This window comes from Mobula birostris, chromosome 31 (genome assembly GCF_030028105.1).
Source record: "Mobula birostris isolate sMobBir1 chromosome 31, sMobBir1.hap1, whole genome shotgun sequence".
Lineage (NCBI taxonomy): Eukaryota > Metazoa > Chordata > Chondrichthyes > Myliobatiformes > Myliobatidae > Mobula > Mobula birostris.
The window spans coordinates 31,925,031-31,938,700 of record NC_092400.1 but is presented as its reverse complement, the minus strand read 5'-3'; the positions used below and the strand labels follow the sequence as shown (position 1 = coordinate 31,938,700).

The window sequence follows — 13,670 nt, the reverse complement described above, 5'->3', positions numbered from 1 at the left end:
CAGCTATTTCTTCCAACTGGTTTTTGTTCTTTAAAAGTTATCTCAAATAAGTGGCTGCCTCAATTAACCGATGGCCCAACTGGAATCCAATGTATACTTAAAAATCATTCACAAAGACTATTTTACAAATAAATAGTATTGACTGCACAGCAAATGATTTTGTTACATGCACGGTATTTATAGGATGTTGCAAAGAAAACAGAACAAGAAAGCTAATAATTGTCAGAATGCACAACTCAAGAGAGCTCACTATTTTTGGCACACTTACATCTTTCTGGTTGGAGTGGAAAAACCTGAGTGTGAAGTTACATGCTTGGGAAGCAGCAGCGAAGTGGCCCAAAGGCTCTGCGTATCGAGTCAGCAAATACCTGCCAAACAAACGTAGTGTCAAACACCAACACTGAACAAAAAAAAAACTACAGCATCAAGTGTTGTCTGTTTTACCCACAGCAGGAAACGATGGTTACTGCAGGTAACTTTCAGTATCTGTAATTGCCATGGCTACTTTCAGATCCGTAAAAGAACCACAGAATTAAACCTGCTTCAGTTGCCTCAAATTTAAGGCAAAAATAAACCAATTAGTCTCTATAGATCCAGAAAGATTAATCTCTTATTCCAAGATTTCATTCATGTAATTTAGTATTTGAGCTCAGAATTACCCAATGTACTCTGATGGCACACAGTTTTGTTTGGCAGTATACATATATATGGTTGAATATTAATGAACTTGAATGTGCATACAGTAAAAATTCAATAATCTGTACAGAAATTCATATGATCACGCAACTGGCTCCTTGGATGCTAATTTCCATGTTCTTCTACTCACAGGACCCCTGGTTTTCTTTCCCATACCCTCTTGAAATTCACCTGGTTCTGATTTCCACACGCTTTAAATCCATTGGGACTTACTGGAAAATTTACTGTTCTGTTTAATATATAAAAAACTAAATATAAATGTGTTGGAGTGTTAATATAATGACACCTGATAGTCTAGAAAAGCCGTTAGCGTGAAACCAAAGTGCTGAGTTGCACATTAATGGAGCTTTGCTATATGACACGTCTTTTGCGTTATTAGGGTGTCATTTGAGTTGTCAGGATGCCAAAAGTACATCAAAATTAGTGCTATGAGCAGATAACATGAACCCAAACAAGTACTATACAATATCAGTTATTCTTAAAATACAAAAAAAAATCCTGTTTGTCCTTAGATTCTATTATTCTTTCCTCTTTTAAAAGTACAACTACCCCACAACACAAGTCACAATCTGTCAGCTGGATGGAAGAAGTTTGTGTTAAGGGAATATTTGCATACCATCTATCAAATTTGAATAAATACCTACCCAATTGTGTCATGTTGCACATGCTTGGCATCAAGGCTGGTATACAAGTCTACTACTGGCTCAAAAGCTCCCAAAAGACAGTAGATTCGAATGAGCAGCAACTTGAACTGAGCACTGGAGGGGCTGTTAGAGAGGGTTTCCTCCAGTAGTGCTAGAGACTGCCACAAGGGTCTTTCTTCACCTGTAGGAACACCAGGACACAAAGGAATGAAACAGGAACTGTTGACAGATTCAGTGTGTTAATAATGAAACCAGTGTATTTATTTTGTCAGATGAACTGTGTTAAACCAGTGCAGATAGAATCACCTACCTCACGAAACCTTTTCCAACTTTGTTTCCCCATAATAAAAGAAAATCATTATATCCAATCCCCAATTCAAAATATTAATTTGTAGTCTTGTACAGATTTTGGCTTATTTCCTGATTTCCTTGAATTCTGACAGATTGGAAGTTTAGAATGAATTACTGGCACATAAATCAAGGTATCTTAGAATTTCCATGTAAATTAATGGGTAAATAAATTCTGAAGTTCAATTGTACATAACCATGCATTGTACAAAGACCAAAAGCAAGGACGTCCATTCTGGTCTGGACATTATAAAAGATGTTGCCGTCAGATGCCAATAAATGGTGTGGTCCATGCACATTGTGACAGACAGCACTCAGTAAACATACTCCTTACACCCACAAATATTGCCTGGTCATTCTGCTGTCGTTGTGCTGAGTGTACACACTTCAACGTCTTCTCCCAGTATATTCTCATAATTGATCCTAAACCAAGCTAATATGCTTGAGTTAGCTTTATGGTGCCTTTCCCGCCAGACACAGAGGAATATTCTATTTCTTCAGCAATGGGGATGTGTAAATGTGTACATGTTGTTTGTATTCTGTGTTTAAGGCATATACTTATGTTTATTTTGTAATATGATTGTAACTACATTGTGGGGTGCATATTCTAATTCATGTGTAGTTTTAAGTTTACAGATTTAATTACCAAAGTTATGTCCTGGTGCTGAATAAAAAGGAACTCAACGCAGTAAGAGAGCAAGAGAGACAGACAGACTGACTGACTGCCAGGAGTTCACACTGGACCAGAATAGTATGGAGCTATTTTGTGTTTTCTGGTAGATATCTTTTTGTAAATACTGGCAGTTTTCTTTTCACTAATTTTTGTAAGTTTAATTTTTGATGCACCTAATAAACACCTTTGCACTAAAAAATGCTGAGCAACTCCAGGCATTTTTTCCTTTGGTCATAACCCACAGTAATACTACCCAGGATGCAAACCTCTGAATTAATTACAAAGAGATTGTAAAGACAAGGTTATAAGCAACTGCTTTCAGTACCATTTGAGAGGGAAATCAATGTTGGTTAATTATGGCTTCTGTCTACGTTACTGTAAATCAATGCATATGAGGGTGGGCAGTTAGAGGGGAAATATACAGCATATTGGAACCGAACAGCAAAACAGCAGTTGTGGGAACCCGAGATGGAAGAGAATCCTGGAAATACCCAGAAACGACAGAAAGAAAAATAAATAAATCGAAACTATCTTACAGTTTGTCTTGTATCAGAACTGGCCAATTCTGATGCAAGCAGTAACTCCTGGTTATCTGAAATGGTTGAATTTAGTGTTATGCCCAGAGGGCTGCAACTTGCTTTGTCAGAAGATAAGAGATGACTACTTCAGCTTACACAGAATAGTGGAGCCAAAAGATTAAAGTCAGAGTGGGATAAAGAATTAAAGTGACAAGCAACTGCAAGCTTAGGGCTGTACTTGAAAACTGAATGGAGGTGTTCTGCATAGTGGTTACTTCGTCCCCATTGCTTTTTTCCCCATTCTAGGAGATCACAAAATGAACTCCAAAGAAAGACAGAGGTGGGTCAGCCACTCTGAAGATAGAAATAAAAGACCGCAGTCTGAATGAAGACGTAGGCAAAGAAGTGGGTACAAGGTGATGATGGCAACTGAGACGGAAGAATGGCTTGGGATTTATTAAGATGATGGCATGGGAGAAGAAGCCGAGACCTCTGTTGAAGATTGATCATTCAGGAGCTACACAAGAATGTTAGAAAGATCAGTTACAGTTAACTCATAATATTGACCTCTTAAATGACACCAAAAGCAATAACAACACATGACAGTCATAGTGATGAATCAGAATCAGGTTTATTAGCACTGATAAATGTCGTGAAATTTGTTGTTTTGTGGCTGGATTAAAGTGCAATACACAAAATATACTATAAATTACAATAATATTGATATATTATAGTCTTTGCACTATTAAGGACATTCTCTTTGTTCCCATTATCCCTCCTCCTGTTTGCAACTTTAAATGCACTTTTTGCTAGGGTAAAGAGAACAGAGGTTTAAGATGAGAAGAGTAAGATTTTCCACACAGAGACATGGTTATATGGAACTAGCTGCCAGAGGAAGTGGTCGAGACAAATACCAAGTACCCAAGCTTATCATTCTCCTTTCATGTTAATCAGTTTCTTTTTTTTGTTACTCCAACTCTTTGACCTTTCTGGTTTTCTTGCCAAATATAATAGGTGACAAGATTTTTTAAATCTTTTTTTCACCCAATAATAAAAGTACTGTACATCTTCAATTTCATTTAACCTTGGTGTGAGAAATGTGCTGACCTCATTTTAGGTTCTCCCTAAAATTTGAAGGCAGAGTAGAAGGTTAATGGCAGGATTCTTTAGCAGTGTGGAGGAACAGAGGGCTCTTGGGTTTCATGTCTATAGATCCATCAAATTTGCCATGGAAGTTGATATGGTGGTTAAGGTAGTGTACAGCGCACGGACCTCACTAGTTACAGCTCTATAAAACTCTGGTTAGAGTGGGCTTGGAGTATTGTGTTCAGTTCTGGTTACCTCAATATAGATAGGATGTGGAAACTTTAGAGAAGGTGCAGAGAAGAGTTACTGGGATGCTGCCTGGATCAGAGAGCAAGTCTGAAGAAGATACGTTGAGCAAGCTAAGGTTTTGAAGGAGGATGAGAGGTGACTTGATAGAGGTATACAAGATACTAAAAGGCATTGATAGAAAGGACAGCTAGCATTTTTTTCCCCCAGGGCAGCAATGGCAAATTGAGGGGGCATAATTTTATGGTGATTGGAGCAAAGGTAACTGGAAGATGTCAGAAGTACATTTTTACACAGAAAGTGGTAAGTGAGTGAAACATACAGCTAGAATGGTATAAAAGGCAGTGAAACGTTAGGGACATTTAAGAGACTCTGAGATAGGCACATGGATGAAGGGTTATGTGGGACAGAAGGGTTAACTTGATCTTGAAGTAGGTTAAAAGGTCAGCACAAAATTGTGGGCCAAAGGGTCTGTAGTGAGCTATACTGTGATGAACTTTGATTTATTTTCAATTCTGTGATGCTAGTTAATACACTAGAGCAATTAACCACAGCTCCAAGCTACAGGTTTACAAGAAGAAAAATTCTTAGAAGGTACATTTATAGCATTGATTGAAATTTTTAAAAAAGATTTCTCGATAATTCAAAACAGAGCTATTTTAATTCCCTCAGAACATAAAGCCTTTCCAGCAAATAAGGTTGCAGGTTACGCTGAGAAGAATCACTGACCTGATTGTTTCCAGATGTCAAGAAGCAGATGCACAGCGAACAGACAGTAATTATCAGAGAACTGCAATTCTGTTTTTAAGCACAACTTTCCTATTGAACAGAACAAAAGATGAAGAACTAAATTGATTCGAGATTAAAAGAGAGAAATGTCAGAAACACTCAGCCAGTTAGGTCATCCACTTGAAAGGCTAACTCTGGTTTCCCTTGCCACTGGTACTGCACGAGCTCTGAATATTTTCAGTATCATCTGTATTTCAGCATTCAGACTTCCTATCTGCAGTTAGTTTTTGATTTTCACATTCTTTTCTGAGGGGGCACTGAGGATTTGATGGCAGTCTGCCTCAAGGCAACAGTTAAAACTGAAACCAGCACAACCAAGACTGACCACAATTGTTAGTTCAAATGGTGAATAAAAATAATAACAAAAGCAAATACCTAAATTTTAAAGTAATACAAGACAGAAGGCACGGGTCATTAATCACACACAAAAGATCCAGAAATTCTATCTAAGGAGCAGTTAAGTTGCTGCCAATTTACAGTTTTCTCCCATACCTTTGTTTTTTGATCCTGTGCAGTTACTCTGGGGCTACACAGTCTACAGGATCACTGAATATCCCAGCACAGGAGATACCCACTCAGTACGTCATATCCATATGAAAGGGCTGTTACATAACCCAAGTCCCATAATCCAGCTTTCCCCATCATTTACAAATTAGTTCTCTGGAAATACATCTCCTTAACTGTCACTGCCACTGCCAAATTCAATTTGTATTCGTTCATTACGTGCTGTTTCGTATGAAGTAGGTGCTCATGGTCTTTCCACGACCATGATGGTTCTTGGCAAATTTTTTTCTACATAAGTAAAAATACCTTCTACCGGGTAGTGTCTTTACAAAACGGGTGACCTACGCCATTATCAATACTCTTCAGAGATTGTCTGCCTGGCGTCTGTGGTCTCATAACCAGGACTTGTGATATGCACCAGCTGCTCATATAACCATCCACGACCTGCTCCCATGGCTTCACGTGACCCTGATTGGGGGGGGGCTAAGCTGGTGCTACACCTTGCCCAAGGGTGACCTGCAGGCTACAGAGGGAAGGAACACCTTACACCTCCTTTGGTAGATACATATCTCCACCCTGCCACCCACAATTTGTATTATGTTTTAAGTTTTCCTTATTCAAGTACCAGTACAATGCTGTTAACTACTGCAAATAGTCACTTTCCAATTACTGATGCTCACTCTCTCCTTTGGGTTTTTATTGTTCCTGGGATAATAAAAATGAAATTTAAAAAAAAACAAAAGACTCCTCTTTTTTGCACTCTTTCTCTTGTCATTATGCCACGCTAACCACAAGTGGCATTTCACAACTGTATCCAATCTAGTGTGGCACTTCCTTAAATGGAAGAAACATAACAAAAAATACAATATCTTGCTTAAATATCTGGGTGTTTGCACCAGATAACAAGAGCAAAGCTCAATGAGTGCCTCAATGATATAACATGCAGTTTAGTTAGTTAAACTTCAGAAGCACTACTGATTTGACACCAAACTCGGCTTCAGATTTACCCTCCAGAAGGAAGCATTTGCCTTTCAATTTAAAGGACATTGTGTATATATGCACTGTATAATCTTTAAAATATGCATATAGGAGGCTTCATCAGGAAGCAGAAAGTTTTAACAAAACATGAACAGATAAAAATGTGAGCTCACCAAACTCAAGGGCATGCTTGTATCTCTGCATAAGCTCCTGGATGAGATTGAGTTTCTGTGCCTGGTCCAAGGTCTCATGAAGACCTAACAATCTGGCAAACTGGATGATAAACATGTGCCTCTGCATAGCTTTAACATCACCTGGCAAAGCAAGGTCACCCTCTGTTGACACTGACAGAGGTACTACTTCCATCAGTCTATTGATGAACTGCAAAAAAATAAAAGCAAGAATAGCAATACCTATACTTAAAAAAAACTAAAAATATAATAAAGATGTTATACATGTCACATTGTTATACATTAAGATACAAACACAAAGCACACCAAGATGGTTTATATTCACTCTGCCATTCGTCTATGACAAGGCAGATCACTTTTCAGCGCAGCAATAAAAAGACTGGCAAAGCATCTAAAAGCACACAGATGCTTCTTTCCAAACCATCATCAGGTGGTTACAAGCAGAAACGTAAATCCCCATTTTCCTGATAAGTCAAGTATTGAGGAGAAACAGTAATATTCAAATGACTATTCCTTTCTAAAAAAGAACAGGTGTGTAGCTAAAAATGGCAACACAAGTAAATGCTGAAGTATTTGTGGAGAATGGAAGCATGCATTAAAAATAAACAACTTCAATCTGCGTAATCAGAGGAGACTGCTAAAAAAGATGGGAATGTTGGAGTTATTGCTTTTAAAAGGTACACTACAAGGCAAAATAATTCAGTCATTTGTGGAAGCTTCTAGTAATTACAGAGAGGTGGGTATGTGGAAAATCCTGCCGGGGTGGTGGTAGAAGCAGATACATTACAGGCATTTAGGAAACTCTCTTAATGTATCTGCCTTCACCACCCTATAACTCATAGATATGGACACGTGGATGACAGAAAAAAAGGAAGGTTATGTTGGAGGGTAGAGTTAGATTGACCTTAAGGGTAGGTTAAAAGGTCAGCACAACATTGTGGGCCAAAGGGCATATAGTGTGCTGTAATATTCCACATTCTAATTCAAACTCCGTGTGGCCAGGAGAGACAGAAGTTAAAATAAGAAATGCAGGAGTGTGCACGGATTGGAAATGTGCAATAATAAATGCGATGAATGGAAAACAAATAGGTTGTGGAGCAGGGGAATTGCAGAAGTACAAAAGAAAAAAGCTAGGAGTGGCAACCAAAGTTCATGTTGAAAAAAAATTAATAAAATTCTATGTTACAAAAGAAAATGGCAGGTAATCACCATAATGAAATTCCAGAATTAAGGCATCTCACATGAATTGTTGTTACTCGTGAATGGCTAAAAAAGGAAGTTGTTCCATTCTATAACACGAACATATCTTATTGCCAGTCAAGAATACCCCATAAAATAAATCTAAGAGTGACTTTAATAGACAGAGTATTTCTAAATCAAAATGTTCCAGGTTTGTGATATTTATCAACTTTATACATGAACAATTAAGAACCAGTTATGTCTTCTTACACACAGTAGGAAGTATATGACATTCCACAAATAAAATAAAAACCTTAAAACCAGTATCAGATAAGAAATACACCAAGCAAACTATTGCAGTGAAAAAAGGGTCAAGATAACAGCAACATGTACTGTTATGATTAATTCATTACTGCATTGCTAGACTTTTCCAATTTGGAAGGTCAAATTATGGTGTGTGTTCTCCAGTTGTAGTGAACATGATAGGAAGAAATGAATTTCACTTTAGGAGCACGGTTATCAGTCTTAGTGTAAACAATACATTAGTTTGATAATGGAAAAATAGGTAATTAACCCCGTTCCAACATTATAATTGTCTTCACTGATCTTTTTTCAGTTTCTTTAGGAAAATCTAAACAAGCTTTTTACCATTTTATTAAATTGAATTGATCTCGAATCCATGACCTTCTGAGTAAATCCACATTTTGAGTTAAGAAATGTTCCTAAGTTTACCGTTACCAGCTTGATTATTATTTTAAGGCTACATAATATCTGAAATCTCTTAAATGGAGGAAATAATCAGCTTTCTTTGTCTATTAAAAATAATCAATGTACAAAGTGACAACCAATTTATAGACTGACTGAATGCTGAGGCCACTGGGTGCACTTACCCATTCACCTCACTGTAGCACATCTGAGCGAATGGAGACTCTGCCAGTCTCCCGGTCTCACCTGTGTATGCCGCTCCGGTGATAGAAGATCGACAAAGATTTTCAGGTCAGAATAACAGCAAGGTTTATCCCCAAACCTTTCAAAGTACTGGAACATCAGCTCCTCTGGTATCCCTAGCAGTAAGGAGGAAAAACACTAAATAAGGAAGCTTGTAGATCAGCGAGCACTGGAGTTAACACCATCACTGTCGACGTCTAATATTCTGAACTGGTTAACCTAGTCAGCTTTTATAATTTGAAGGCTGAATTTGAAATACCTGACTCATTTATCCCAGTACAAAGGTTATAATTTAGCTTTAGTCCAAAATATTTGCACGTATTTAGGAATGAAAGCCAAGTAATGTGAAACTGCTACAACTACAGAACTGCCAATTGATGAATAAAATCATTGCCTCACAAGCTCATTATGTTTTCAAGATTTTAAGAACAAAGAACCTCATGTAAACAGACAATCCCAGTTGTATAAATTAATGACATTTTTCATCCCCTTATTTATTTATTTAGATACAGGCAGAGTGGGTCCTTCTACCCATGACATCCAGCAATCCCGATTTAATCCGAGTCTAATCACAGGACAATTTACAATGACCAATTAACCTACCAAGCAGTACATCTTTGGACTGTGGGAGGGAACTGGAGCACCCGGAGAAAATCCACGTGGTTACAGGAAGAACATATTAACTCCTTACTGGCAGCAGCAGGAATTGAACATGGGTTGCCTGTACACTAAAGCATTATGCTAACAACTACGCTACAATGCTACCCTTAAGGCATTAATGGTCATGTGGTGGGTGTACAGAAATTCAAAACAAAATGTACTTGATATTTGGTCACCTATTACATTTCTCAAAAAAAACTGAATTACAGTACATACCTTATAAAAAGGATAAGTGAATATATTCCACTGCCACTAACTCAGTAGAAATAATGGGTCCAGTCTCTGATCTGAACACGTCAGTGACTTACAGGATAAACTGAGTTGTAATAAAATTCAGTCACAAACTCAGGAAAGCAGAGTCACACTATCAATAAGATGTTTGAGTATGAGAGGTCTTCTGTTTCTCACAGTTGTGTCCGAACTAGAGGGTTAAGAATTCACACCTTACTCCAGTGACTGCAAAGTTGCCAGCTATATAGGAATTGCATTGCTTTCCTTTGGACATTGTTGCAGCAATTACAATCCAAAATAACGCATGGAGCACTTCATAATGAACTGACATCATGAAATGTAAAATACAATTATTTTTACTTTCTGCAGACTGTGCTCCATCCTCTAGTAGAACATGTCATCATGATTCAAAAGCTATTTCTACCAGGCTGAACTCTCCAAAACCCATTTTTAATATGGGAAGATTCTAACCTTGGAAAGCATCAGTTATCGCAAAGCAACACACAAAAAAAATGCTGGAGGAACTCAGCAGGTCAGGCAACGTCTATGAAAAAGAGTAAACAGTTGACGTTTCGGGTTGAGACTCTTCATCAGTTATCGCAAAACTCTCCAACCCAGAAGTTAACATGGGTTACAACATACTTCAAGAAAGTTGAGGAAATATCATCGCTCTCTAATATAATTTTAAATAGTTGATAAATTATTAGAAGGAAGAACTTACATCCATAAAGTATTAACCACTCACCAAGTTTGTGTTCATCATTGGTACCCCTCTCCCTCAGCCGTCTTATCAATTCAAGTTTAGCCAGGTATGGTCCCCTCAGACGGCGGGAGCCCTTTGGTTCTTCATTCTCAATTCTCTCCTCCACAAAGTTTATGGCCTCCTGTACAAGGCAGGTGACCGGACCCTCCAGAGAGCTATACGAAGAAGATTAAAAAAAAAGATTTGTATTTATCTCCTATGTTTTACCACATGAAAAAAATGACAGGCTACACTTCATTTTCCTGACCATTGAGTTCAGGGGTCTTTGGTCATGGATGGCAGCAAACGGATTAGCAAGCTTAATAATGAACTAACACCAAACACAAAGGGATATTTGCAAACATATTATGCCACTCCCGACATTCGAAATATAATTCTCATTGATATTTCAAATCAACCATTCAGCACTTTGCTCTATGGTATGATAAAACTTCACAATATGGACTGGTGCATACTGTGATTCAGATAAACCATTCAAATGATAAATCAGATCTCCTAATGAATGATTAAATGATCTCATTAGATAGGGGTTTAAAGTTATCAAAGTACATATATGTCACCATATTTAACCCTGAGATTCATTTTCTTGCAGGCATACTCAATAAATTTATAGAATAGTGAATCAATGAAAGACCACTCAACTAGCTGATTCAACCCAAAGTGCAGAAGACAACAAACTGTACAATTACAAAAAAAAAGAAATAATAATAATAAACATCAAGAATATGAGATGAAGAGTTCTTGAAAGTGAATATTTCAATGATGGGGCAAGTGAAATTGAGTGAAGTTATGTCCTTTGGTTCAAGCAACTTTTGGGTGTAGCAGAAACTGAAAATATTCACATCTTGTTGGTCTAGTCAAACCTGGAGTAGGACTGACAAGACAAAGTTAACACTGCTACTCCTGATCAACGAAAGGGAAACAAATTAGAAAGGCAAGTATGGTTAATAAAGAGACAAGTAAAATGCATCTTGATGGTTTAAAGTATTTATGGGCGTACACCTTGCAGTTCTAAGACTAGAAGTGTTAAGAATAGGGTCTTGATTACAATTATGGTTCTTTAGATACAAGTTTTGAGTATTTTGTCAGAAGTCACTTCCCCTCAGATAAAGGAGAAAGACGAGACAACCACAAGGACCCATTCACAATTTGATAAATGTGGTGCGTAATGGCAGAGATCTCCATTGGTACTTGGTAATCCACCAAAGTAGAAAATTTTAAATATGTGCAAGTTGACCAAAAGAATAAAAACTGCATAGGGGTGTAAATATTTATGATTTAATTGGCTGTTGTGGAATCAAATTATTATATCTTCCAAGTTACAATATCGAGGTGAATATGGCACCATCTCCAGCTCCTTGCAAATCCGATGAGTGAAAAACATTCATGACTGATGAAGCAGCAGATGAAAGTGCACCATCACAAACTTCCATCACCGGATTTCGCATGGGGGGGGGGGGGAATCACTTTCCCCTATTCCAGTCATAACCGATGTAAGACAGAGTGCCCGTTTATTTGAGTGAGGATGCCAGCTGGAGGGGAGAAGGAATTCCCCCCCCCCACCACCATTTACTAGTTTTTTAAAAGTTTAATTATTTGTTAATGTTTTACTCACTTTTTAATGTTTAATTGTTCCTAATTTTTAAAAACTTTCCAATTAATGTCATAGGTTTTAAATGTCTCTGGATACCACATAACAAGGTCCTTCTGACTGTTGCACCTTTGCTATAGGGTGCTAGAGGGATCAATATTTACATCCAGAAAACTTGATGGTCATGATTCTCAAGCAGTGAGCCTTAATTGAGCCAAGTCCAGCAAGACCTGGCCCATTACATTGGTAGATACTGGGACAGTTAAGTTGACAACACGCAAGTACTAAGTCCACAAGCAGAATTCAATTCCATTCAACCTGTGATCTAAACTTGTGATTTCAACGCTGACAGAAAATACAGTCTCCCCTGCTACAGAAAAATGCATGCTATAGAGGTTTTGTATAGAGAAATTACAGCAAATTGAGAGAAACACACAAAAATATCTATCACATTACTTACTGTTCTGCCTCTGTGGGTGGAGTCCAAGCAGCATCAATCAAATGGAAGAGAGAATCAAAGTAGGATAAGTAGAATTGCCAGTCATCTGGGCTGAAAGTGAACAACAAAACAACATTATATCTAACAAACCATTAAATATATATAAAAAGATCACCATGCCTATCCATTGGCACATCAAGAGGTCAATAGAGGCTACTCTACTTTGCTGAGGGAAGCCCATTTCTAGGTTGGAAACAGCTTATAAGTTTCCAATTCTGAGAATACCCCGCAAGAAATGGCATAATGTTAATTGATCAGCAACAGATTGCCTTTCTGTAATGTTATGATTAGATACAAGAATAAATTATACTTTGTGTAACAGCTTGAAGTGTGATCAATTTACTACAATAACTTTAGTCATAGATCATTATAACACAGAAACACGCCCTTCGGCTCATCTAGTCTTTCCAAAATATTATTCCGCACCAGGACCATAGCCCTCCAAACCACTCCCATTCATGTACTTATCCATATTTCTCTTAAATGTTGAAATCGAACCCACATCCATCACTTCCACTGGGAGCTCATTCCACACTCTCACCACCCTCAGAGTGAAGTACCCCCTCAGATTCCTGTTAAATATTTCATCTTTCACCCCAAACCTATGAGCTCTACCTCTAATCTGAGCCAACCTCAGTGGAAAAAGTCTATTTACAATTACCGCATCTATACCCATCAATTTTGTATACTTCTATCAAATCTTCCCTGATTTTCTTCGATTCCAGGGAATGAAGTCCTAACCTGTTCAGCCTTTCCCAACAACTCAGATCAAAGTCCCGGCAACATCCTTGTAAATTTTCTCTGCACTCTTTCAATCTTTTGCGTAAGTACGTGACCAGAACTGCACACAATATTCCAATTTAACATAACATCCTAACTCCTGCTCTCATTGATTTATGAAAGCCAATGAGCCAAAAGCACTCTTTACAACCCTATCTTCCTGTGACGCCATTTTCAAGAAATTACGGATCCATATTCCCAGAGCCATTGTTCTCACATTTGTCAGTAGTCTACCTCTGACTATTCAAATCCTGCGCTGGTCTGTCCTCCCGAAGTGCAACACCTCACACTTGAGTGCATTATATTTGATCTGTCATTTTTCCACCTGGTTCAGATCCCACTGCAA

General features: G+C 37.8%; 1 protein-coding gene across 3 annotated transcripts in view; it reads right to left on the bottom strand.

Annotated features, from left to right (window-relative positions):
- The window catches only part of naa25 (N-alpha-acetyltransferase 25, NatB auxiliary subunit), an 86,624-nt gene that overhangs the window by 35,658 nt on the left and 37,296 nt on the right, over nucleotides 1–13,670 (bottom strand). For all 3 annotated transcript variants that reach the window (XM_072247965.1, XM_072247963.1, XM_072247964.1), the window contains 7 exons: nucleotides 12,506–12,595; nucleotides 10,437–10,609; nucleotides 8,804–8,916; nucleotides 6,656–6,863; nucleotides 4,941–5,030; nucleotides 1,341–1,521; nucleotides 269–368 (listed from right to left, as the gene is read on the bottom strand). In XM_072247965.1, coding sequence (XP_072104066.1) covers nucleotides 269–368; nucleotides 1,341–1,521; nucleotides 4,941–5,030; nucleotides 6,656–6,863; nucleotides 8,804–8,916; nucleotides 10,437–10,609; nucleotides 12,506–12,595 — 955 coding nt within the window. The remainder of the gene's footprint in view (nucleotides 1–268; nucleotides 369–1,340; nucleotides 1,522–4,940; nucleotides 5,031–6,655; nucleotides 6,864–8,803; nucleotides 8,917–10,436; nucleotides 10,610–12,505; nucleotides 12,596–13,670) is intronic.